The sequence below is a fragment of the Syngnathus floridae genome, chromosome 7 (assembly GCF_059516105.1).
Source record: "Syngnathus floridae isolate MCC-2025c chromosome 7, RoL_Sflo_1.0, whole genome shotgun sequence".
Classification (NCBI taxonomy): Eukaryota; Metazoa; Chordata; class Actinopteri; order Syngnathiformes; family Syngnathidae; genus Syngnathus; species Syngnathus floridae.
In genome coordinates this window covers 11,723,109-11,750,120 of record NC_142419.1, presented here as the reverse complement: position 1 = coordinate 11,750,120, position 27,012 = coordinate 11,723,109, and the positions used below count along the sequence as shown (strand labels likewise).

Sequence of the window (27,012 nt, the reverse complement as noted above, 5' to 3'; positions counted from 1 at the left end):
ATATTGAAACAAAAAATAATAATATTCTGTTCAAGTTTGTAACCAGGCTTATGTCTTAACTCAAAGCCTCTTAACAAACAAATAAGTAAAAGCACATCCACAAATTTTGACAAGAATAAATTAGCGAGATACGAGTATTTAAGTGAGTAAATCATCCACTTTGTCACTGTGTACAGGACAGAGCACCAGCTCGGTCCTCTGTCCCAAGATGGCCAACCCGTGGCGACCCTGGAGACTCCGCCTTAAGCCTTTGAGCCTCCCTATAGAGATCTGTGCTACTGTGGGCTGCAACTTGCAATCACACCTGAAGCACAATTAGTACTCACTTAAAAAGGGGTGTAAGTTTTGGCCACAGTCACAAGCTTGTTCCTCTTGTGTGCAAACTGGTGAGTAAAACTCACTTTCTTTCCAGGCCCCACTAAATAAATTAAAACTGGCTAGTTACTTCAGTGTTTCGTCAGGTCACTTCCCGTGGCTTAAGTCTGTTTTTAAAGGTGAATTATTTGCATTCATTTCAGATTGGGAAATACTAAGTGTTGATAAAGACTACTGTTGATAAATCAAATGTAGCTAACAAAAAAAAAAATTGCATTGGGGATCCTTGAACAAATCTCGTTCAAAAGGAACCAGGATGGGACTCAGATGAATGCCTATAGTAGCTCCACGGTGTTACCGACAGCAATTGGTAAAATGGTCACCATTAACAAGTTCTACATAAGTCGCAGTAATATGCTTCAGTTAAAGTATTTTATGAAGCCGTGGGAACACCAGAACAGTACATTTTGTTATTTTTATTCATTATCGCAGTTTCTCAGTGTGCTACATTGGTATGCTTGAAACAAACTCCCCAGGTTTCTAAGTTCAAGTGTAGTGTCTGTTTGAGGGCAAGCTAAGCTCTCTGCACCTACTACTTTTGTTTTTTTTATTTTTATTTTGGCTGTGCAGTGAAGTATACTTATTCTTATGTATCTGAAGGTTTTATTTTTTTATTGGTTAGTTTTTGCGTGTGGGGCGGCGGTCAATATATGGTTAATTATTTTTTTTCCTCCACTCTCTTCTCACAGTTTTTTATGGAAACGTGCATTGGATGTTTATCAGATTTTGAAAAATTGTTTTGGGGAGGTTCATTCTTGCTTGTTTGCAATATATTGTTCAAGCTGTTGTTCAGTGTAAACTTTGACATGGTTGAACTTTATGGAATGGATGAGCAAGTGTTTGTTCTGAGTGTTGCAATTATCAAACAGTTTTTGACCTGTAAACTTAAGTTACAAATAGGCCTTATTTGGCCTTGCTGAGAATTATTACAGAATACACGTTCACTAATAGATTGGAACCAACAGCACAAATATGCAACGCGTAGGACTCGCATGTTTTTCGTCATTTCTGTGATCTGTGTGCCGCCCTGGTCCAATGGGAGCACTGATCGTCAAGAGCGTGGGTATGTTTACAAAATATACTTCGCTTGCAAAATGTACAGTCTGAATACGAACCGCATCAAATGTTAAAAATCAAGTCCGCTTTTGGTCCGGACCAAACAAGTGGACTAAAGGACTTTTCTGGTCTGAATACATCCTTAGTGTATTAAAGCATCATGCAATATTACTGGATTCGATTGAAAGTTCCAGTTCTGTATAAAAGTGACTCACTATTGTTTGACAACTTTATCAGTTACAATATTTTTTCAAACAAACTCATTTCCAACAGTAAGTCTGCAGAGGAGTTATTTGCGTAGCAAACACAAACATAGCTCACTGAGTAAAGGGCAACATTGTATCAGTTGCTCTTTGATAAATAGTGTAGAATTGTGTATTTGTAGTTTTTTTAATGCCACATTATTTTTCCACATTAAACTTAACTTTCTCATGGATAATCATGTGTTTTTTTTTTCTTTTGGTTATAATGTTTGAAGGTTGGTGGCTGGCGCCCATTAATCAGCGCATTTTGAAATCGCAGTACCACTGATTTAAAGCAGTCAGTACAGTTTGGGAAGGGAATGAAATTAGGTTGTATGTCATCGGTGGCAAGCAAGATTTCGCGTAATCGCAATGCCACCATATCAGGCTTGAAATGTACATTTTGTTATTTTTATTCATTATCTCAGTTTCTCAGTGTGCTGGAATGGTATGCTTGAAACAAACTCCCCAGGTTTCTAAGTCCAAGTGTAGTATCTGTTTGAGGGCAAGCTAGGCTCTCTGCACCTACTACTTTTTATTTATTTATTTTTTTTTATTTTGGCTGTGCAGTGAAGTATACTTATTCTTATGTATCGGAAGGTTTTATTTTTTTATTGGTTAGTTTTTGCGTGTGGGGCGGCGGTCAATATATGGTTAATTATTTTTTTTCCTCCACTCTCTTCTCACAGTTTTTTATGGAAACGTGCATTGGATGTTTATCAGATTTTGAAAAATTGTTTTGGGGAGGTTCATTCTTGCTTGTTTGCAATATATTGTTCAAGCACATCAGCAAAGTTAAGATGTAACCTTATTTAGTAACTTCCCAACTCTCACAATAATAAGTAAAACTATAAATTTTAATTCTAAGTCTTTAGATTTTTACCACAAATCTCGGTTTAAACTGATCTAAACTAAACTAGTTCAAAGCTCATCAATCTTGGGTAGCTTTCACCCCCCCTTTTTTTGTGTGTGGGCGGAGGGGGCGTTTGGAATATGCTTATGTGTAACTTGTGGGTGGGGGTTTGTTTGTTAGTGGCTATTTAGCAGATGCAGACGTTGATCTTCTCAGTCAATCATGGGTGGTGTTAGGAATCAGTCATGGAGCTGGACATGGTGTGTCGTCTTGAGCTGGATGTTTGTGGCTCGGGCAGAGGCTGTACCGTAAGTTTTCTGTCCTAATGACAAACATTTTTCACTTGTCTTCATTTTACACAAAATGACATGCTGCCTTTGTGTATTTTCATGATTGTAGAAGTTACCTGGTTGGATTTCCTGCCGTTTTGGAAGCTGGAACTGAAACCAATTTCTGTGCGAGTCTGCTCCACCCCAATGAGACTCTGACCATGAGTGTCTTTTTGCACTCTAAAGAGGAGAACAAAACTCTATTCAAAGAGGAATCCAGCAAAGATTTTCATACGTGCCACAAGTTTAAGGTCAGCTTTTAAAGAAATGTATTTGGTTAGTTGAATCTGTCAAGATTTATATTCCCCAAATATCTTGGTCATATACGGAAAATGAATATTGACATGTTCAATGACAAACTCTCCATTTACTGCTCAGCAATCTATCAAAATGGCTTTGAAAGATAAAACTGACTTTTTATATTTGTTTTTTGTAAAATAATGCATTTCAAATTTGTGAAAAACGTTACCATTTTAAAAAGTATCCTTTTTGGGTGGAGAGATTATACATACTGATGTTTGATTTTTACCATTACAGAAATAAAGGTTATTTTCATTAACAAATGCTATTTATCACCCCAAATCAAAAAATAATTCATCTTTGCTATGGCATTAATTGTCTAGATTGTTTTTGACCAGTTTTAACAGGTCGAGCTATTTGTAAAAGAAAAAAAAATCTCTCATCCAGGTTCCTGTTCCTAAAGAGGATGAGGAGGTGCAGACAATGGTTGTGGAGGTACAAGGTGCAACCTTTTTCTCAAGAGAGGTCAGGAAAGTCTTGATCAAAGTGTACAAACCGATGACCTTCATCCAGACCGATAAACCCATCTACCTCCCAGGACAAACTGGTAACTGAGCAAATACTACATTGCCTCCGATCAAGTGCCGCCCTCAACTTTTTCTACTGATCATTTAAAAACCTTTTTTTTTTTTATAGCACCAAACATTCTGTATGCGCCAAAAACACCTTAATGGTAGAAGAGTCACATCTTAATCAGTTTTTGTCATGTTTTTCATTGGCGAACCTTGGATGATTAGATGAATATTGCGCATTCAGATATGTGAAGTATCTTAAAAAAAATCCAGGTTTTCATTCCTAAAGTAATCGTTTTGCTTTTCTTATTAATGTTAAATATTTGGATTTGTACTGTAGGCCCACAGTTGACATCAAAATAATTTAAATGTCTTCACTATTGATAAATGAGTTTAATAAACTTTGTGAACTTTTCAAGTACATACGTGCAACAGCAATTCCCTAAATTGTTTCATTTTAAAAGTAAATATAAGCAGAAAAATATTTTCTACTTGGCATCTGTTTTTTTTCTTTTCTCTTTTTTAAATTTGTTTTGGGAAAAACTTGCGCTTTCTAAAATACGATGGCAACCGAAAAAGTACCCGTAACGAGCTTTTAATGATCTGTCCATGCTTTTCTCAGTGCAGTTCAGAGTTGTTTCCCTGGACACCAAGTTAAGACCTGCCGTTCAAATGGTGAGAGTTTGATGCTATTTTTCTGTCAGGCTCAAATGATATGTTTGTCTAGTAACAAAATATACTGGATGTTACAAACTAGCTACTGTAGAAGTTAGATGAAAACAAGCAATGTAATGAAGTGACAATATAGATGTGCTCACTGAATGGGTGAGAAGCACATAACTTTTCACCCCGTTTCTTAGAGATCAGAACTGTTGAAGTTACTTTTGTAGTGTACATAAATGTGACTATGCCTTCACTGTATGATTTTTTTTTTTTACACAAACTAAATGATTTGTGATGTAAGATTTTTTACTTACTCTAAGATGTACAATTACATGTAAGATTATAGCCGTTTATTGTAAATACTGGTGAAAGGCAAAAAAAAATGAATGATGTAATTTGATTTTTGTCACTATGTAAATCCGATTGTTTTTTTTTCCCCACTGGTTCTAATTGCATTGTTTTTTTGTTTTTTTTTTTGCAGTACGATATCATTGAAATTCGGGTAAGTGAATGAATGTTAAAGTAAGCTACAGTGTTTCCATTGTGTTGTTACTAGTACAGGCACAATTAACCACCAAGCCACTGAAATACAAAAACTCAATTATAAGAACTGTGATTTAAATGTGATCTTTTTTTTTTTCTTCTTCTTCTTCCTCAATGTTACAGAATCCGAGCGACATGCGTATTGGACAGTGGCTGAACAAAACATCCGACAGTGCAATATTGCAGCTGTCTTACCCCTTGAATTCTGAGGCACGGGAAGGAGTCTACCAAGTCATGGTGTCAGTTGGCGAAGACAGACTATACCACAGCTTCAAGGTGGAGAAATACGGTATGATGAATTTCCCTCGTACTCCAATCCTTTTTTTTTTTTTTTTTTTTTTTTTTAAACCAAACAACCCTATACCAACAACACCCATATTTGTCTCTAGTTTTGCCGAAATTTGACACAAAAATAAATGGGCCAAATGAAGTGGCTATTGTAGAAGAAGACATCACCATTGAAGTATGTTCAAAGTAAGTGTGCTGGTAGTGGCTTGAAATGATTTACCCTATTTGACCGACTGACACAAAATGGTTTGATGCTTTGAAATAGGTACACATATGGACAGCCTGTGCCTGGCAGTGTCAACCTTAAGGTGTGTCGCCCACTCTCCCCGTATCTTTACGGCGACTCAAACGAGGGCCCTCTCGTAACCCCCCCCTGCTATGAGGTTACAAAACAGGTACATTTAGCAAGAGCTGAAAGAAATGTCACTTTTACCCATTTTAAATTCATTTTCACGCCTTGGGTTTTATTCATTCATATAATGACTATAAATCAAGTTTAAAATCCATGTGTTTATGTCGTTCCTGATTTCTTTGCTCCCCTTTGTCTTATTAATCTTTTCATGTAATGGATAATTGTTAACAAATTTGAAAGGTTACAGTAAATCTGAAGAGAATAGATACAAATGCAAACTTGGGTTGTACGCTGACTGGAAATAAATTCTGAATTTGCATCTTTGTTGAAATTTGAACACCTTTTCTAAATGTGCATTTATAATAGTACAGTATTACAAGTGAAATGATTGGCCTACAAGTGGGGGACCTTTCATGGTCATTTCTCAAATCATAATTTTTAATTGTGCCTGAAAGCAATTGTGAAATTGACTAAACTCAGAGACCAAACTGTATAACATGTACAAATTCTACTCTCTAGACCGCTCAGACAGGCTGTACCGCTTTTACTGTGAAATTGTCCACTTTCACAAAAATTGACAATAAGGCAGTGCAAGATGCACTTGATGTCACTGCGGAGATGACGGAGGAGGGGACGGGTAAGTGTTTACCTTTTAAACTTTGCACAGAAATGTCTGATAATTCCTAGAAGAATAAAGATTTTTTTTTTGTATCATTGGACAGATATTATAATGGCGCAGGTCAAAAGAATACAAATTTCTTATGTAATTGGAAAGCTTTCATTTAAGGACACACCTAAGATTTATGAAGCCTCATCACTGGTGGAGGGTAAAGTAAGTGCAACAAAACACTGGTAGTTGAAACGTGTGAAGATAGATGATGGTGGTCTGAGAGTGCTTTGTGCTGGCCACAGGTTCAGGCGGTTTACTACAACAATACTGCCATTGAGGGCATGGATTTGTACTTGCTGGAGGGCAACAGGTGGTCACCAGTCCTCCGACAGAACCTCACCACTGACATGAACGGCCTTGCCACATTCTCGATAAGCACTATCGAGGGTCAAGGGGACATTCACCTCTACGTAAGTATCAAGAGTCAATGGAATTGTGACCATATAGGCATGTCCATTAATACACTGTGTATAGTATACATGTGATGGGAAAATGAAGCTTCATGAACCAGTTGTTGTAATCTTTGGCTCCTCTAGATGGCAATGTTGGTTTAAAGTGAGGCTTTTAAGAAATGCTAAGTCGGTGGGCTTCCAGCTCTTCAGTGAAGAGTGCCATCTAGAGGTCTAAGTAAACACAACAATGGCTTCATGAATCATCATGAAGCTTCATTTGCCCATCATTAGTGTATACATATCTAGTATATGAAGTCTACATACTAAATGAAAAGGCTGCACATTTAGGACTATGAAGTTTGACATGAACTTTCTAAAATCTTTCCACATCCTGCTAATTGAAACTGAGCTCATTTAATTATTGTTCTAACCAATAACTATGTTCATGAATTTCAAATGTTGGAGGCTACATATAAATCAGTAGCTTGACCAAATTCTTGCATACCTGTCTGCTACTTTTGACTTTAAGCAAAGGAACTGCACATACAAGATACTGTTGCAAAACTGGTATCGCTGAACCGATATGCTCTGTTTTCTCTAAATTCAGGTTAGTGCTACACCAAACCTGGAGACTGGTTATCGGACCCTATTCTATGAGAATGGAGAGCACACTGTTTCCCCAGTTCTGAAACCTTCTCTTGATGTAAAGACTGTCAGCTACCTAGTGGTGAAGAGTAAGGATACACCAATTCCTTGCGACAAAGATGAAGACGTCACCATCCAATATGTTGCAGCAGGAGAGTCTCAAGGGACTGCCGATCTTATGTATCTGGTGAGTGGAGTTAACGAGAATGTTAGCTTTAGATTTGAAATTGCCTTTGTTGTTTCGGTGCAAAGTGATTGACTGACAATAATGACAAGTTATACTTTACCTGTTTTAATGTCTGTTACAAGTTTTTTGTAGCCGTTGAGGTGTTTTTTAAATATATATTTATATAAGGTTTACCACATGGTACGTTAATTTGATTCTGGTTAACATACTATTCTTTTAGATGCATGTATTGGCAGATATTTTGTCATGGTAATTGCCACAGTAAACTGACAATGATGCTAAACTCTTTTTTTTTTTCTTTGTTTTTATGATTTTTATGTAATGGTTGGAATTAATGTTTCACTACTAATACCATTAACTGTTTGATGTACCTGGTAGTAGTATCAACAGACCATGTGACTTTTGAAAGTTGTAGAAATCTAGTCATTCTTGTCTTTGTCCTTCTTTTTTTTTTTTTTTTTAAATCCAGGTGCTTGCCAGGGGAGCCATTGTTTTTCAAGGAGTAAAACAATTTGCTGTTGAGGATAAACCAGGTGCGGCATATCATTCTATGGAGTTCAAAGAAGCTTATAAAATGTTGCACAAAAGCATTATGCCAAATTCTGTTTTAATTTACAGCAAACAACTCAAATACCAATTTCCTTACTATAGTGTTTCTTTATTTCTGAATCTTCGATTTTGTCCGATAAATGTTCCAGTGACCGAGGGTGAGGTGACTTTCCAGTTGAAAGTTTCTTCAGAGATGGCACCAGATGTCCAGATCGTTGCATATGCCGTGCTTCCTAGTGCAACAGTGATTGCCCACAGTGCACACTTCACCACTGAGAAATGCTTTGGTAACAAAGTAAGTGTTGTTAACCCATTATTGTTTGGATGGATGACCCGATGGTCATCAAGGGTGTTTTGGTGTGCACCAGGTCTCTGTGGAGTTTACTCCATCTTCAGCTGTCCCAGGCGAGCCAACAATTTTGCAGCTGACATCTCAGCCCAATTCTCTGTGTGGGGTGAGCATTGTTGACCAGAGTGTCCTCATCAAAGAGCCTGGAAAGACCTTAGAGGCAAATAAGGTAAATATACGTGTCTTTTATGATATTGTACTGTAGATGAGGGCCGCGGACCGGCACCACAATACCATTGTTTTTATGTCGGTTATATCAATTAATTTTGTGTATTTATCCGCCATACCTTAAAAGCCGGTGGAGATACCACATCCACTTGGTATTCATATCATTTTTGAAGACGTCGTGCTATTTGATTGGCTGGAAGGACAGCACAGTGACGTTTAAGATTGCGGTTGGTCTGTTTTGCAGAAATGGGATGGTAGTTCAAACGCAGATGATTTTTGCAAAGAAAATTTGATTTTTGTGCTTTTGACATTTTGTTTTTTTCCTAAATGGGTTTTAGAAGTTTTTGTCGCAAAAATCGTGATGTCATCAAACACCGGTTTGTGAAAGGATTGTCTGACATTCAAACAGTCCGTGGTGCTAAAAAAGGTTGGGGACCGCTGCTGTAGATGTGGATGGAGGTCCTGAGTTGAAACAAACTCCAGTTTGATTTCACCTTGATAAACTAAGTTCCAACACTTCTACACAGCCTATTTTGTGTTTGGCTTTTTTATATAATGCACGACCCAAGGAATCGTGGGCCAGAGTCCCTCAGTTGTCATTTTGCCTTCAGAGGCATGTAAAAATTTTGCAGGGGTGTGGCATATCATTTACCCGTACTCATGATGCACCAAAACCACTTTGCAATTAATTAGGTGATTTACAAAAGAGGATGAAGAGGTAAAAAGAGACTAGCAAGATGATTGCTTTTATCACAAGTCTCATCTTCTTCTTAGAATAAGATGAACACCAAAAAAAAATTGGTCCGAATTCTGACTTTAAATCAGCGGGAATCGAATGGTCATCGTGTCCCCCTTTTTGCTGATGGTATATTACCCTAATTTCAGTTGTCCCTTAATACTTAATTGAAAGCATTTTTGCAGCTTATGTGAAGATCTAAAAATTGACAATTTCTTAAAACTTGAAGTGGTTTTTTTTCCCCCTCTCTACTTGCCAGATATTTGGGCTGTTGCCTGTCACAAAATCAACAAATGTTCCATACAAAGTTGAGGATCCAGAGGAATGTTTACATGTCAGACCTAAAAGATATATTCTGCCATTCCCTGGGCATGACATCGAAGACCCTCACACAGTTTTCCGGGTAATTATCACAATTCTGCACCGACAAAATAAGCTTTTCAGATACTCTTTATTTTATGGTTTGTTGGTTCTCCTAGAATAATGGTCTGAAGATGGCGACAGATTTGTCCATCAGACAGCCATCTTGCTTGAAGTATAAGGGGAAAGAATATTATCACAATCCCTACGGTGAGAGAGAGATATGCTGAATATTTTTCAGCAACAAATTTGTGCTCTAAGGATGAAATACTTTAAACTTCCAGGTGTGACTGCATTAAGATTCCATTCTATGGATGTGATGGCGGCTCCTTCTCCTGTTGGTCTGGGAGGCAGTATGGGTTATATCGCCCCAATTCAGACAATCCGCAACTTCTTTCCAGAGACTTGGTTGTGGGACATAGTGGAAGTCGAGTGAGTGTTTGTCACAAGTGCTAACAATATATCAATTGTAACATTTTTATATTTCTAAATGATCTTTTGGATTGGTATCTAATAAGATACACTGACAGTTCCAAGATTGCAGCGAAATTTATGGATGAACTGGCGTATGTTTTTAATAAAAAAAAAAAAAAAAACTCGGAAGTCACAGGAAAAAAACTTAATTTACAATTGTACAGAATTCAGACGTGAACTTGTAATGGTTGTGTACAATAATAATCAAATGTTAAGGCACATGCATGATTGATTACACATTTGCAGGCACTTGTCCATCTTTGTTGGTATTCATTTACTTCTCATAACATAATTTAGAATGTTATTTTACTTTTTGGGTGATTCAGCAATTCAGGCATGAAGGATGTGTCCCTAACTACCCCAGACACCATCACCACATGGGAGACGGAGACTTTCTGCCTGTCCTCTCAGGGTTTTGGCTTGGCTCCTCGTGAAAATTTAACAGTCTTCCAGCCTTTCTTCCTTGAGCTCACTCTGCCGTACTCCATCAAACGTGGAGAAGAATTTGAGCTGAAAGCCACCGTCTTCAACTTCCTCTCTAAATGCATCATGGTAATGACAAAGTTGGGCACCGAAGTTACTTCCTTTAGCCTAGATTTTTTTTGTAACAAGATCCAACTCAAACTAATCTAATAATGATAAGACTAAGGATGATCAATGCGGTAGATGTCTCCTTAACAATTGATTCTTTTTCATTTTCATTCATCAATAGGTTAGTGTGACTCCAACCCTCTCCTTGGAGTACACCCTCACCCCAGTTTCTGGTGAACAGTACAGTCGCTGCCTATGCGCCAATGAGCGCATGACCCTCAAATGGACTTTGGTTCCCTCAACATTAGGTGCGAGGTCTCATGCATACAGAAGATTCTGCTTCAACATAAAAATCTGTAGATATCATTTTGACATTTTTATAATTGGTTGTTTAGGGGTTGTCAATGTGACCGTGAATGCTGAAGCCGTTCAGTCCCATACTTCTTGTGATAATGAGATTGTGAGCGTGCCAGAAAGAGGTCGTATCGACGTGGTCACAAGACCTCTCATTGTGAAGGTCAGTTTTTGTGTGTCTAAATTTGGAAGATTTGCTACTTTCTTACAAACGTAACGCATGTAGAAACTTGTTTGGTTGTTTTTTCTCCAAGGCTGAGGGAACAGAGGTGACACAGACCCACAACTTACTGCTCTGCCCAAACGGTCAGTTGAGTTTTATTGCTAACAGTTAGAATAGAATCTTAGGAAATTAAAGGTCATTCCTATTCGGAAGTAGCAAATATATTTCTCAAAGGGTTTTTATACATGTATACTTTTTAAACTGGTATCAATTCGTTTTTTTTTCAGGGGGGGGGGACAGTTGACTCAAAATGAATTGGACACAATCGTTTCACCACTTAGATCGGTGTTTGACACACAACTTAAAATATTTGCCTCAAACTTCATGTGAGCAAAAGTATTTTTCCCCCTTGCCCAGTTCTGTCTTTTTACATTTTCAAACCTCAGTTTCAGATTAAATTTCATCCAAATTGATTCATTGCTTTGACTGTAAAGAATATTTACTTGAGTTAGATATATACAAGCATCCCCTGAAAAAATTATTGGCTGGAAATGCATTCAAAAAAAACAATGCCAAATGTTCTCTTGTTCAATGGCTCACAAGCTTCATGCAGTCAATGCAAGTGAAAGATATGTGAAGTATTTTTAATTTTTTCCTTTGTCTTCTAAAACATTTGGTCAAATGTGAATTTAATTCAGATTCAAATACCTTTTTAAATATTGCCTATTGTCCTGTAACCAGGACATTGCATGTTTACAACCTTCAACAACACTGGCCTCTTTATTTATTTTTTTTCAATTATTTTTGTGGAGTAGTATTTGTATCTTCATTGTGTTTTACATTGCAGTCGTGAAATGAAGCGACCATTTTACTTCTAGCATCCAACGTATCACTTTGAGCTGAATTATCCATCTTCTCAACAGGAGGTGCTATGACGGCTGAAACTGAAGCAAAGCTACCTGAGAATGCAATTGATGGATCAGCACGTGGTCTAGTATCTGTCCTGGGTAAACTATTATTTTTTGTTTTTACTTGACCAACTAGAGTAATTTGAATGAATTAATATTATTGATCATAGTTATAACAGTGCATTTTATCCAACATAAATAATAAGCGATGAAATGTTTTTATGCAGGTGACATTTTAGGCCGGGCTTTGAAGAACATTGATGGCCTGTTGAGGATGCCGTATGGCTGTGGAGAGCAGAACATGGCACTGTTTGCCCCAAACGTTTACATACTGCAGTACCTTAAAGACACACAGCAGCTGACACCGGCCATAGAAGAAAAAGCTCTCAAATTCCTGACCAGTGGTGAGTCATCATTGATAGACTTTTATATGAACCTGACACCATCTTCTTTCTTCATGCCTAGTTTTTGACTTTTTGTTGCTCAGACTACTGCCCACTGTCAATTGGGAGTGGACATAAGACAATCTAATTTGTAGTTGATTGTGGTTAAATGTGACAATGTAATGGTCATTTCATGTACAGTACGTAATTTTTATTTATTTTTTTCCACATTTGTAGTAAGAGCTCAGACTGGCTTTTGCGCATACACATAAGAAACTTTAGCAAAGGGAGAAAAGTGGAGCTGATCAAAAAGAGCAACATTTTCTATAGATTTCACCATGGCACCTCAAGGTGTAACATGAAAATATGTAAATAAGTATATAATATTGCATCTTTCTGCTTTGAATTTAGGGAAATTCCTGCCAAAGTCAATTTGTGCCATCAAACCTAATTATATGTAATCCCCCTCATGGGGATGAATAATGTACAATGTCCTGAAGACTATTAAGCACATTGTTTTTACTACTCAGGCTACCAAAGACAGCTTAACTACAAGCATTCCAGTGGTGGGTATAGCACTTTTGGAACTGGTACGGAGAACACTTGGTGAGAACATGAACGTTATTACCATGCAACTCTAATCTGTGTACTTGCACAATTTAAAAATTCTTTGATACTTTACACTGTGGGTAAATTTAAGCTTGTGTCCATACGTTAAGCGATTTGACTTGTTCCCTTCCAACCCAGGTTGACTGCTTTTGTGATGAGATCTTTTGCCAAAGCCAAGTCTTTCATTTACATTGAACCTTTGGATATTGAAAGTTCTGAAAGTTATCTTGAAAGCATGCAGAAAGAAAACGGTTGTTTCCAAATGTCGGGAAAACTTTTCAACAACAGGATGAAGGTATGGGTTTTTTTCTCTTTTTCGTCAGTATTTATTCAGATGTTCTTGTACAGCAAAGATCACAAGTGATGGTTCCTCTCTACAGGGTGGAGTTTCTGATGAAGTGACTCTCAGCGCTTACATCACTGCTGCCTACTTGGAATCGGGTACATCTGTTAATGTGAGTAGCTTTCACCTATTACATCGCTTCATATTTTTGACAAAAATCGTAATTCCAAAATACAATGATTGAGATCATATTTAAGGACAGAGAATCATTTCCTGGTAGCTTTCTGCAACTGCCACCCAAATAAAATGAATGGTAGAGGAGCATGGGGAAATGCAATTACTTGTAAACCTTGCAATTCCAACCCAAGTCATGTGGGTACCAGTATTGCATCTCAAACTGCCAAAGCCAATTTAAGACATTTGGCACAGTCTAGGGACTTGTAATGCTAATAACAAAAAAATCTCATTTTTTGACACGATCAGATTCATTCTCAAAATCAGTTTGTCTGTTTATTATCATTACCACCCCTGCCCCCAAACCCGCAATCTCTTACAGCAGTCAAGCTCATTTTTGTCACAGGCCGCATCATAGTAGTAGTTTCCGCTACACAACAAACTGATGAATAACTAGTTTTGAAATCAGACACTAGTAAAAATTATTCAAATATTTTAAAAGGGTGAATGTTAATAAAAATTGCTAGCAATGTCTCTATTCTTTTAAAGTGAAGAAATTTGTAATTTTAGTCATGACACAAAATCGATGCAAAATTTGTCTTCGCGGGCCTCATAAAATGAGGTTGCAGGCCTTACATGGCCCCCAGGCCTTCAGTTTGACACCTATGTCTTACAGGATGCCATAGTGACCCAGAGCCTGTCTTGCTTGAAAGACTCCGTCAATGACCACAGCAACACTTACACGACAGCTCTGCTGGCCTATGTCTTTACCTTGGCTGGCGATGAGAAGACTCGCGCTCAACTTCTGGAGCACTTGGACAGCATTAAAATACAAAAAGGTGGGTCCTTGTTTATATACAGTATTTTACTCGATGAACAAAGTCACAATTGATCTTTTTCTGTAATGATTTGTTAGATTCGATCTGTTGCCAACGTCCACCACAATCCTCGGTGGGATGTTCGTAGACATGAAAATCAAAAAGTCTACAAAGTTATAACTTGGATAAAACTTGAATTATATAGAAACAGACCGTTAAACTGTTAGACATGTTAAACTGTAAAAACAAACTGATTTAACTTCTTGCCTTCATGCCTTGTCACTGACATGCTTTTCAAAAGATGAATGCAATTACACTTTGGTTAATCTTGAGGGAAGTGTAACCTTGACAATCAAGAGCACTATTTTTCTGCAAAATTCCATGCATTCTTTTTGTTTTACAGATGGGTTTACTCACTGGTCCCAGAAGTCAACAAAGGGATTTGAGTCTCTTTCTGTCGAGATCTCCTCTTATGTGCTGCTGGCCAAACTTAGCAGTTCTCCCACTGTTGAAGATCTGGGTTACGCCTCCGGCATTGTCAGATGGCTGACGAGCCAGCAGAACTATTACGGAGGCTACTCTTCTACTCAGGTGCACACGCACAAACAACTTCTTAGAATTTGAGTTGGCTATAGTATGATTGCTGAGTTCATGCACAAGTGTAGATATTGCGCTTTGGATGGTTTGGATACTCATTGCATGACTTTCAAGTAAATGGCAACCCAGGAAATTATGATGGGTAAATAGAAATATTTAATGTATTTTCATAAAGAGTTTTAATTGTGTACCAATGTTGGATCGAACAGTGGCTACATTTTTATAAATCAGTTCTGTTGTATTGTGCATGTCAAAATACTCCCCCCCCACCCCCCGTCAGATTTCCTGAGAAATTGTACAATATGGACATTTAATCTACTGTGTACATCTACTCTTTTTGTCGCAGGACACAGTGGTGGCTCTTCAGGCTCTGTCTCTTTACTCCACTCTGGTATTCATTCCAGGAGGTGAAAGCACAGTGACTGTATCATCTCCCAGTGGCCAGAGCGTATTTGAAGTCAACCAGAATAATAAATTGCTCTACCAAGAAGAGGTTCTAAAGGATTTCACAGGACAGTACAGTGTGGAGGCCAAGGGGACTGCATGCGCTTCAGTTCAGGTCAGTGAACGCTCGAGTTTTTTCACCACTACTTGGGTTAAAAACATGTATAATTGAGGTCAGAATTTACTTGTGCTCCAGATAAAAACTGATATTTACTGATATATTAAAAGTAATGTAATAAATATATTTGAAAGACATACATGACATCATGATGGTCTAGTTTTCAAAAACAAGCTCCCTTTATTTTTTTAGCTCAGGAAAACAAAACTGACAGTCATTTCCAACACTATCTTTGAATAAATGTGTTAAAAAAAAAAAAATCTTGACTCTGCCCCCCTTTACCCAAATCAATAGAATGTTAACTTTTTGTCCATCTGTCTTCTAGACGACTCTTTTCTACAACATTCCTACACCCACTGACGTCACTACTCTTAATGTCACGGTGCAGACTGAGGCCAACTGCGCCAGCCCATCTGGCAGACCGAAACTCACCCTGAAGCTGAAAGCTCTGTAAGAAATCAACTCTATATCACAAGTGCAAAACTGTGTAGTATATAGCGGTGGCAATGGCGGCTTAACTTGCCATACAAAATCGCACTACACTAGACACCAGTCACAGACACCAGTAAATGACCTAGAGAATCATACAAAACTGGTTATTTTATCCCAAAGTATAATTCTTATATTTGATCAATCTCAAATTTAAATATATTGGAGTTAAAAAAATGTTTATTTTGTTTTATATTTCTTTTACATGTTTGCCACCTAACGTCCCTGCTTAACACTATTTTTTTTAAACTGTGCTTTCATGATTTTTTTTTTTTTAAACCACAGATTCAATGGGGTGGAAAGCACTACAAACATGGTGATTCTGGAAATCAATTTGCTGTCTGGATTTCAAGTAGACCCAAGGTCTTTCCGGAACGTGAGTGACTAATTAGTACTGTACGGTGATTGACTTTTGTCATTTGACTCATTTGACACTGCAATCCCAACAGCTCAAAGGCGCTTTGCTGGTTGATCGTGTTGAACAGGAGAAAGATCGTGTGCTTGTGTATTTGGAGTCTGTGAGTAATGAGTGCTGAGTATCAGATTTTAATCCTTTTTTAACTAATTTTAAGATTTCATGTTGCCATTCTCTCGTCTCACAGCTACCAAAGGAAATACCGATAAACTACAGCTTGGAGCTGATCCAGGAAATTCCAGTGCAGAAGCTTAAACCAGCTGTGGTTAAGATCTACGACTATTACCAGCCAAGTAAATCATCTACTCACAACCAAGTCTTGGCAGACAAACTTTTCAACATGTCTACCAACTGATCTTTTTTGCACACTTGCAGCTGGATTGTTGAACATGTTTAAGTTGATGCTCTTTTCTTTTTTAACCACTCGTCCCCTCTTTTGTCCCTTAGGTGACCAGGCAGAAACCACTTACAATTTTGATTGTAAGACAGGTAACAGAAACCAAATGCATTTCTTACAAAATCAACATGTTACTGCATAAGATCATGTTTTAATTACTATATTGTATGAAGTCAATTTAGTAAGGATAATCACAATGAATGTGAATGTGCATATGTTGGTTAAATTGTTTTGTTTTGTTTTCCAGATTGAAGCACAGCCAGTGTTACATCCATCACTGAATCACCATTAAATGAGCCTTTATTTTGATAGTTTCTGTACTAACTCCATGTCTCCAGGTTTAATAAGATGACACTTTGAATGACAACAGTTCAAAATTAAGATACAGATTTGAAATAAAGTTATTGAACTGTGAAACTGGTGATCTGATTACTAGTCCCCCCTGCAACTTCGTTGGTGTGCAGCATGAGGCAGGAATAATGATCCTACAATCAATTCCTCTGAGTACACTATAACCTATAAAGGTTAGGATTGATGACATCGTAATACTCGCAATGTCCACCAGGAACATCATGACATCTCTTCCAGAGTAAGGGTTAAAAAAAAAAAAATAATAAAGGCAAGCAGGACATGATTGGTTCGACAGCAAGTCAAGGTAAATCCCTCTCCATGGTAATGGATAGGATTAACTCCACTTTAGCGCCGCCCACTGGCATTGATGGGCATGTTGACAGAGGACAAATTCCAGAATCATTGCAACATGAATTGCGAAATGTTTATCCATTCAGGTTAAAAAAAAAAAAAAAAAAGTGTATGTTTTGTGAAGTTAAGATATGCTGCATTTGTTGGGCCCCCAGAATAAATTCAATATGAAACTGTCAAATGTATGCTTCTGCCTGGAATTTAAAAAAAAAAAAAACATATGATCTGAATCTGCCTTAGTTTATCTTTTGATGTGAAGCATCACAAAAGTACAGCCTTAAACGTTATTAAAATAAGACAACTACCAAAAATGCACATTTAAAAAAAAAATGTTACCGTCCTTGTATGATCCTGCAGATCAGTGATTAGCAATAGAAAAGGTATGAACTTTGTATAATTTGGAATTTGGCAGTTTACATCTTGATTTACGGTAATTGTAGTGTATACAAATATTGATTACATTAGCCTCCTCGTGTACCTGCAGTAAAGATACATCTAATTCAGGACGCCCTATTTTCGTTTCCTTTATTACTGCAGAAGAGGATTATATGTGATGGGATGAGATAGTAATAAACAACAAATATTACGGGGCTGCATAAAGACTTTGCCCCCCAATCTGGAACCAATGCGTGGAAGACAACAAATGACGCCACTTCCGGGTTACTGGGAAGAGCAAAAGACAGCTGGGATGTTTTCATCAAGGGGCATTGAAAGTGATTATTAAAGGTATGTTGAATAACAACCCTGTTAGTCGCCGATTAAGACATTCTTTCTGAATTATCTGATCAGCTATGTATTATTGATAGTATGTTGTTGCAATTCGTTTTGATATCAGAAGGGGGTGATGGGGGGGCTAAAAGAAATATTTGACCGTAAACTCCCCTTGAAACATGTATTCATCAATTACTGTCTATCTGTCAAACATGTCATTTTACATTTGCAGCTGTAATTAGTACGAGATTGTGATATGGGCTCTATGAAACGGGCTTCATTCAAATTGATACCAATTCTGCGATGTACGCGATGTATTGATTCAGTTCTGCCATTGAAAGGCGCCGTTGTCAATTCTTGTCAATTTCAAAGACTTAAATATTATTTCGGCCAAAACAGAATTTGAATATTTGTCTCGACATCCCTGAAATTACAACTTTTATTGTTTCGTTGCTCCTTTTTGCCGCCTATCTACTCACCCAAATGAGGAGCAATTGGTGCATTCTTTGCCTAGTAGCTAAAAAAAATAAAAAAGCTATGTTGTAAAATCACTGTATTGTCCAATGTGGAAAAAGAAAACAAAACTTTCATGGCTCGACCTAATTTTCCATATACCAAACAGAGCATAGTTTTAACGGTGAGGTATAGTATTATTATTATTATTATTATTATTATTATTATTATTATTATTATTATTATTATTTGCATTTCTGTGCAATGTGCTTCCGGGCCACATTTGATTCTAAAACAGACGGGCCAGGTTATTGTATAGTAGGGTGCGGAGGAGATAGTTAAAATGCATAAGATTGTGTGAAAGTTTATTATAGTACAAACAATTCTAAGTTAAAAAAAAAGGTATTCATTTGTATTTTGTATTAACCAATATTAATGGTATCCTTGCAAGTTATATAAAAATAGTCACCATTTTTAATGGTACATATGATCTACGTATATATATATGGCAAAATGAATGCTACAACTTTTACAGGACTCTTGATCATGTAAATTTTAAGTGGGCCGGATTAAATATGCTACCACTAGTGTTGAAGGTACAAGGAAAAATGCCAAACTTGCCAATAAAGAATCAAAAGGTATGCAGGGAAGGATATGTGCGCTGCAGTAATTATGGGCCCTTTATTAGTCATTAGTAGTAGTTTGTATGGCCTCACAAACTGCTGAACTCATGAAAAACAAATGTATCCATAAAAGATCATTTTACATGGTTAATTTCTTTGACAGCACCAGCAGAAGACAGCAGTGAAAAAAGTCAAATCGAAGGAAAGATTTTTGAGGTAAGAACCTCTCTGGCATAACTTTTGAATTGCAAAGCTATTTGAACAAACATATCGACAATTGCGGAAAATCTAGATAAGTGATTGTCAAGTAGTGGGTGAGTCTCAAACCTATTATAGGTCGTGTAATCAGTTTGCAAACACCAAATTAAGAAAAAAAAAAAAACACATCCCAAGTTGTCATTGCCTTTTATTTGGAAAATAACATTGTTTTGACTGGCAAGCGTCTCAAATGTTATTTCAGTACCTGGGGGTTTACACCATATATGTCATTTAGACTTTACTGCTTAAAAGTGCAAAGTAAAAATCCAACAGAAAAATTGCAGCAACATTTCTTTATGTTGGCAGAGTAGCAGCAGTTTGCTTTCAGACATTACCACAATTTACCAGCAAGCCGTTTTATTAAATCAGGTATTGTAACAAGATCCTTTTTTCTTTTTTTTTCGTCTGCTGGTCTGATGGGCCACTACATAATGTATGCCTTTCCACAGCAGATTCCATTGCTGTCTCATTCGAACTCTGCATCATAACAGCCTCACACTCATCATTTTAAGTCGTAAAAAATGCAGTAGAGTGTTTCATATTAAAGTCACGAGCTGGAATATCAACCATTTTGTTTCAACTTTTCAAGTATATTTAAATGGCATTGCATTTTGTTTGCTGATAATCTCGAGTTCTATTCAGTCATCGTGATTGGTCTGTACAAGCCAGACAGAAATGATGACTGTCATTTCACTCTAACATGTCAGCCAGTGGCACTTAAAGCTTGTCCTTGCTTCTGAGTATAATACGACATTGATCCGTCCATTATATAAACCACTTATCCAGTTCAGGGTAGCAGGGTAGCCCATACCAGATGACTTGAGGTTAGACGGGATGCACACCCTTAACTCATCACCTTGCAGTGACAAGGCTGACACATAGAGACAATAATTCAAACTCACATGAAAGCCTACTTCCTTTTTTCTCACCAAGTCATGTTTTTGGACCATAAAAGGGAGCAGAACCAATAATAAACCCTAAAAAACATTATTTCTAGATATTTTTAGCGCTTGTGATCTATGGTGAGTCGTTACTATAATTCTGGTCAAAACTGTTCCAAAGACAGAGCAATGGAGTCGCCAGTGTGCCAGGATGGCCGAACCTTTGTGGAGGTGATCAATGAAAAGTACAGTCCAGAGAACTTTCCGTGCCGTCGAGGGTTGGGCATAGGAGTAGTGGTGGTGCCTACTGCATGTCCCCAAGGGTCCCCCATGAAAGGTGAGCTGGAAAACGTGTATATCTAATCGATAGAGAGCATATTGTGCTCTTCTGATTACGATATCCTCTAGTGAGCTAATTGTTTGTGTGTTGCAGTTGTTTGCGTCATTCCTGTTGTGATGAACAACTAAATATTACTAATATTATTGTAAAAAAAATAACTGAAAGGGAAAACATTGGTGGTAATTAAAACAAATAAACTTGAACTCTTAACTCTCTTGAAATGTCTTCGAGCATGTTTGAACAAGATTACAGATTGGCAAATTGATGACTTTTTTTATTTTCGAGAATAGACACATTTTGTTTAATAATTCTAACCAAACATTCAGTGTCCTTAAAAGGTACACAAAAACTTAAACATGTAAATTGTCACCTATTGTTTTAAATAGTTGTAATAGAAATAGTTATGTAGAAATAGTTTTCCAAACTTTCAAAATATCTGAAATGTTAACTTTTACCTTACTTTTAATTCCAACCAAAACAGAAGATGCAGAGAGTTCCGACAGTCAACAGCATCTCTTTTTAAGCTAAATAGAAACTCAAATAAATAGTTCACTTAAGTTAACACGGTCCCAAGAACATGTATTATTGGCCTTAGTTTAAAAAAAAAAAAAAAGGCCAATGCTGATATTCATCGAAATCGATTTCGCCGATAATTGGTATATCCCGCATACAGATACTGTATGTGCCTGTTTCATGTAAGGCATTTATTCTGCCATAAAGTCAATTAAATCACCAAAAATTACAAACAAGCTTCCCTCCCATTTACTGTAACATATTTTTCAAATGTAAAAATTTGAGTCACTGATTAAAACAGGTTAAATCTGATGAAAATTTGCTGATGACCATTGTAATTTTCCATATTTGTGTCAGACCGCTTGAACTTGCCCAGCGTGCTGGTGTTGAATGGATGTGGAATCACCAAGGCAGGAGACCAGAGTGAAATTGCAGCCTTTTGTGCCCACGTCATGGAGCTGGACCTGTCCCATAACAACTTTCAAGACTGGCATGAGGTGCTGTCTCTGGGTCTGTTCATTTATTCATTTTCAGTATTTCCAGAGAACACAGAAATGATCAAAGACAGGGTGATGCATATTGTAATAATTGCACACGGCTCCCATGTCGCCCATAAGCTCAGGTTTTTTTTCTTTTCTCCGTTTTTTGTTAGCACGCAATCCAGTAGAAACAGAAAAAAAAAGTCATATCGACACTACCTCTTTTCAGATTGGAAAAATTGTTTCAAACATCCCCAATCTGGAATTTCTTAATCTGAGCTCCAACCCGCTAGCAGGGATGACCCTTGAGCCGCAGTGCGCTGAAGCCTTTTCTCGGGTCCGACGCCTCGTCCTTAACAACACCCAAGTGTCCTGGGACACTGTGATGCTGCTCACCCGTGAGATCCCCGAGTAAGGGATGCACTAATGCTCTTACAGTACTGAAGTGATAGATGGCTGCGTGGAGTAATCCTTGTTGTCTCGCAGGCTCGAGGAGTTGTTCCTGTGCCTTAATGAGTACAGTGGCGTGCGAGCCGCCAGTGTGGTCTGCCCCAGCCTCCGCCTGCTGCACATCACAGACAACAATCTACTCGACTGGGGTGAAGTACGCAAGTTTGGATCAATGTTCCCTGGCCTGGACACTCTGGTCATGGCCAACAACAATTTAGCGTCTATACAGGACAGCAAAGATATCCTGCAACGGCTCTTCCCCAACCTTCGCAGCATCAACCTCCACAACTCAGGTTTGTGACTCAAATCATAATGTTTGCTGGGTGATGATGGTGTACCTCACTTAAACTCTGAGTTGTCTCCGACCCTAGATGAGCATCAAAAATGGAAGGACATTTTAAGATTGGTGTGTAATGCTGATAAAATTAGCAAACCCATCATGGTATCTAGAAGCTTGGTACAGCTGATCCTTCTCCATTTCACCTTTTAAGCTCTGCTACGGAATTTGTATCCAAGGAGATCCAGTGTTCAGTCTATTTTTAGAGAACATATGCCAATAAAAGAAACAGTATAGCTAATGTTGAAATCAAAATATCTGTCATCATAATATTAAGCCAGCAATAATTACAGTCCTGAAATCCATTTCATTTACTGAGGTGTCTTGCACATTGTTTGCAAAGATTAATACTGTTCTCGAACTAATTAACCATGCAAAATCTTTTAAATCGAAATTGCAGTGGATGGTGTGACAACCGGCTACAACGACCATTATATTGATATGATTATGCATGGAAAAAAAAATCTTCAGATTTCTGCTTGCATATGATATCTTTGCAGAATTGGACATTTACGAGAAACTTTCCAGAACTTTACTGGAATTTTTTCAGTTCTTAGCAACCCTTCAAGCGATTGAAAAGTAAATTTATCATAGTACTGTATGTCTCCTTAAAATGTGACCAGGTCTTAATCGATGGGAAGACATTGAAAAACTGAACTTCTTTCCTAAACTGGAGGAAGTGCGATTACAAGGCATCCCCTTACTGCAAACATACACCAACAAGGAGCGGCGCAGCCTGATGATTGCACAGTGAGTCCAATTAAAAACAAATCCAGTTCAGATGGATGGATGGACGGACGGTCGGTCGGATGGACGGAAACTTACAAATATCTGTCTGATAGCTCCAACGTGATTGTGAACTTTTTAGGCTTCCCTCTATATCACATCTGAATGGAAGCCTTGTAACTGAAAGCGAGAGAGAAGATGCTGAGAGGTTCTTCATCCGTTACCACTTGCACTGTCCTGAGGAAGAACTGCCTCGCCGGTACGCGTACTTCCTTATTATAACCTCTATGCTCACTTACCTGTAGGCTTGCATAAAGCAAAGCTCTAAGAGTAGCAAAAGTGTATTGCTATTTAATCATCTCATCTTCTTTGTTGAAGATACCATTGTCTGGTAAACAAGTATGGGAAGTTGGAACCTCTGGCTGAGATCGACCTCCGACCACGCTGCCATGCTCAAGTTGAGGTTCACTGTGAAGAAAAAGTGGAACAGGTCTGTCACTTGCACCATGAGTTTCCCTTCAGTCAAAATTTGGAGAGCAAGGATATTGTAGTCACAGCAAAGCATCACTAGAAAGTATGGCTGAGCAACTAATCAAATTCACATCACAGTGTAGTAGAGTGCTTAGAATAATGACATTATTTTTCAAACTCATTCCACTCTACTTAAAAGCGAGGCATTTAGTTTAATGTCTGAAATGCATGACCAATGTGTATTTTTCCAGCTAAACATCCGTTTAGACCAGACGGTGGCTGAGCTGAAGAAGCAGCTGACGTCAGTAGTGCAGCTTTCCACCAACAGCATGAGGCTCTATTACATCGACAGGAACAGTGCCTTTGGCCCGGACGAACTCAAGTACAACACGCGAGCTCTTCACTCTTATAATATCCAAGATGGTGATGAGATACTTGTTGTGCCCAAGACCAAGTGAACCACTGACTTCCACTTGGCTATTTTCTTTACTGAACATTTAGTTGGATTAATTGGACATTGGAAAATGATTACAAAATGTATGTATATCTCGAGGCTCTGAAGCCTGCGTGATAATATGAAGAGTCGAACGAGGATGAGTTTCATCTCGTTTTCTCAGCAGTGGACCTCAGGTAAGCTGCTAGGATGCCACTTTGGGTAGGATTATGTCTTTATTTACTGTATTAAGTTATAGTTTATGGTATTCGCAAAGTGCAGGAAATGGAGGACGGCTCGAGAAAGGAAACTTGCAGGCAGCTCTGAGCTTCTGGTGGGATGGCACTGCCGCCGCTTTCTATCTGCATGAATGCACCACAACTCCATTGGCGAGTACACATCTCTTGTTTAACTAAATCGCGGCAAAAGCTTCAGTGAACCATCATGAAGCACTACTGCTGAGTTGAGCTGATGATAAAGTGTTGAGAACAGTATTGTTTCACAATTTCACAATTGTGACTTAAACAGCATCTGAAAGACATCTTCATCCATTTTGTCCTATCGTGGTTTATTTAATGCCGGTGGCGCAAAACCATGTTAAATGTTTCTCCCAAAATAGATAATTCTATTCTGGAATGAGAAAAATCTTAATGGATGGATGTTATTTAAAAATAAGACATACAGTGGAATCTCGATTGTGTGATTTAGTATGTTCCAAAAAAGTCAGACTGAAATCGAATAGTATGACACCCAAAGCAATATTTCCCTTGGAAATAATGTAAATCCAATTAATCTGTTCCAGACACCCAAAAATATTAACAAAAACACATTTTATAGCTTGTGACTACATTGTTATAGACAAAAACAATGTGAAGTAAATATAAAGGATAACTGAATAGGAAAAATGAACATTTGACATTACTTTTAACTTCTTTCTTGCATTCTACAGTGAAGGCACAGACGTTATATTGTGTAAAAAGAGTTCAACTGACAGCCTGGCATAATCCACAATGTAAGCTTTTATGAACAACTCAAGGCAATGACAAGAATTCCGCTCTGCTCAGCAACAATTAGAGCATTTTGGTCATCATCATAAGTGTAACATCCTGTTAAATGTGAAAAGTGAACCAGTATATTATACAGTTCATCACACTTGCTTTCGAGCCATGGTGGCTATTGGCAGTCACACTCAAATTATTTATTTATTGAGTGAAAATGAAACACCATGAGGAACTATTATAATACTGCATGCTTTCAGTTTTGACAGGATGTTACGTCAATGTTGCCTGGGCATTACAATTGACTTGGGAGAGTTATTATCTTGAACATGCATCCATTTTAGGAAATACTGTATGAAAAAAAATGGTCAAAAACTAAGGCAAGCAAGGTTCCACTGTATTCTATATACATTGTAGTATGTATATAGATCTTCCATAAGCTGAAAATCATTCCCACAACTCTGTGAAAAAGTTCTAGCATTTAGTATCATGACACCATTCTTTGTGCACTAAAGGTCTATAGATTACTTCTCTTTTATTATTCCTATAAATTGCATATTATACATTTTTAATTCACTCTCGGTGTCTCAATGGAACAAAATGGAGCAAACTGACTCAAGGAGTTGCACTATGGTGGTTTCAAAGAGTACGCCTTCTAATGACTAGAAAACTTAGTGAGCCCACTCCGTTTAACATCACAGAGCTGGCCCAATCTCTTCTCATAGTTTTCTATGAGATTTTTGTAAAAAAAAATCAAATGTGATGAAGCGACCATTCAGGTGTTGTGTGCTGCCCTCTATAGGCTTTGCCTCAAAAGTCATTGACGCCTAAACTGTGAGGTTCAATTGGACCTTCCAATCCAATGAAAGCCTGTGCAGTTTGAATCTCATGACATCTAATTTCCCTACTTGTAGCCTTAAGGGGGACACAACCTCTTATTTGTTTTTTGAGGAGTAGCACCATGTATGGTATTTTTATGTACATTTTGAGAATTATGATTAAAAAAAACACACACCAAAATATTGGAACAGTGAGACCAGTTCCTTTAGTTTTGCATGACAATAAGAAAAATATTACTTAGTTGATGACTGTGTAGAAACTGGGGGAAAAACTAACTGCACTCTTAGATAAGTCCATGAAAGAGGGATGTCTTGGTTCTCTGAATCTGCTCATGGTTGTTAATGCTCAGATTTACGTTCCTCCATGTTGCTGCTTTCAATGTGTTTTGTCAGGAACTTTTCCCCACCGCAAACACCCCCAAGATTTCAATCTTTCAATATATTAACGGCAGTTGACTTTAGCTCACTCTTTCTTTTCATGTAATCCACAGCGGTAAAAAAAAATAAAAATAAATAACAAGCCTATTTTTACAAAATAATCTTTTGAAATAGAGGGGATAATTAGGGTAAAAGTCATTTGAAGAAAAAGATACGGATGCAAATTTGAATTCATCTACCCAAGTACATTAATCATTCTTTCCCACAACTGAGACTCATGTTTATAAAAATGTATTCATGGTTTGACATAAATGAATCGGCCTCACTGTTTCAATAAGTATAAAATGTAACTACTCACTATTTCATCTTTAAACCCCACAAACTAATTTTAGATGCTCTTCTTTCTAGTGTCACATCCACCTGCTTGTTTCCCCCCCAAAGATGACATTTTGTTAGTTCTCATTGAATATTTGATTTTCTATTTATTTGAACAACTGCACTAACTAGCAACTAACAGTTCCTGATTGTGAGCAGTTTAATAACTATGCGAATACATGCTGCATTCAAATCATATAGCTGTCGCTGAGTTCTGGGAACATTTGATAAACACTTTGCTTATTTTTGGTATGGTGTTTTATACACCACAGTATCCAATGATATTTGCTTTAGAACTTAATAAGCTTATACAGTATTT

At 37.6% G+C, this 27,012-nt stretch overlaps 2 protein-coding genes across 12 annotated transcripts; both read left to right on the top strand.

Moving 5' to 3' along the window:
- Window positions 1-309: 309 nt before the first annotated feature.
- LOC148395252 (alpha-2-macroglobulin-like) lies at window positions 310-17,143 on the top strand. Its single transcript, XM_088381874.1, has 37 exons — window positions 310-386; window positions 2,707-2,834; window positions 2,926-3,106; window positions 3,543-3,702; window positions 4,290-4,342; window positions 4,812-4,832; window positions 4,997-5,162; window positions 5,263-5,347; window positions 5,427-5,556; window positions 6,033-6,150; window positions 6,236-6,345; window positions 6,426-6,593; window positions 7,183-7,407; window positions 7,877-7,940; window positions 8,106-8,251; window positions 8,325-8,474; window positions 9,469-9,612; window positions 9,689-9,779; window positions 9,854-10,001; window positions 10,370-10,595; window positions 10,756-10,882; window positions 10,970-11,091; window positions 11,183-11,234; window positions 12,015-12,098; window positions 12,227-12,403; window positions 12,913-12,988; window positions 13,130-13,286; window positions 13,372-13,446; window positions 14,125-14,287; window positions 14,670-14,857; window positions 15,210-15,422; window positions 15,751-15,875; window positions 16,200-16,290; window positions 16,364-16,432; window positions 16,517-16,622; window positions 16,777-16,818; window positions 16,974-17,143. Exons 2-37 carry the CDS (start codon window positions 2,749-2,751, stop codon window positions 16,976-16,978), a joined length of 4,344 nt encoding a protein of 1,447 aa, XP_088238000.1. The 5' UTR covers window positions 310-386; window positions 2,707-2,748; the 3' UTR covers window positions 16,979-17,143.
- Window positions 17,144-17,971: 828 nt separating this feature from the next.
- On the top strand, window positions 17,972-26,021 carry tbcela (tubulin folding cofactor E-like a). 11 transcript variants are annotated; one of them, XM_088381884.1, is made up of 11 exons: window positions 17,973-18,154; window positions 19,379-19,431; window positions 20,536-20,691; window positions 21,565-21,704; window positions 21,916-22,097; window positions 22,173-22,285; window positions 22,355-22,429; window positions 23,097-23,223; window positions 23,342-23,458; window positions 23,578-23,689; window positions 23,922-26,021. In XM_088381884.1, the coding sequence occupies exons 3-11, from the start codon at window positions 20,544-20,546 to the stop codon at window positions 24,126-24,128; spliced, it is 1,221 nt and encodes a 406-aa protein (XP_088238010.1). In that variant the 5' UTR covers window positions 17,973-18,154; window positions 19,379-19,431; window positions 20,536-20,543; the 3' UTR covers window positions 24,129-26,021. The 11 variants fall into 11 exon arrangements, 9 of the variants coding, with proteins under 9 accessions (XP_088238009.1, XP_088238010.1, XP_088238011.1 ...); XM_088381885.1 differs by having other exon boundaries at window positions 22,173-22,290; window positions 22,366-22,429; XM_088381882.1 differs by adding an exon at window positions 19,785-19,842 and having other exon boundaries at window positions 20,540-20,691; window positions 22,173-22,429.
- Window positions 26,022-27,012: the final 991 nt, after the last annotated feature.

Excerpts from the sequence above, each read along its gene's own strand:
- LOC148395252 (XM_088381874.1), top strand. The coding sequence starts at position 2,749 with ATGGGTGGTGTTAGGAATCAGTCATGGAGCTGGACATGGTGTGTCGTC. Across the intron at positions 3,703-4,289 it reads CTACCTCCCAGGACAAACTG|TGCAGTTCAGAGTTGTTTCC; the intron begins GTAACTGAGCAA and ends TGCTTTTCTCAG. Across the intron at positions 8,252-8,324 it reads AGAAATGCTTTGGTAACAAA|GTCTCTGTGGAGTTTACTCC; the intron begins GTAAGTGTTGTT and ends GGTGTGCACCAG.
- tbcela (XM_088381882.1), top strand. The coding sequence starts at position 20,544 with ATGGAGTCGCCAGTGTGCCAGGATGGCCGAACCTTTGTGGAGGTGATC. Across the intron at positions 22,430-23,096 it reads CATCAACCTCCACAACTCAG|GTCTTAATCGATGGGAAGAC; the intron begins GTTTGTGACTCA and ends AAATGTGACCAG. Across the intron at positions 23,459-23,577 it reads GAGGAAGAACTGCCTCGCCG|ATACCATTGTCTGGTAAACA; the intron begins GTACGCGTACTT and ends TCTTTGTTGAAG.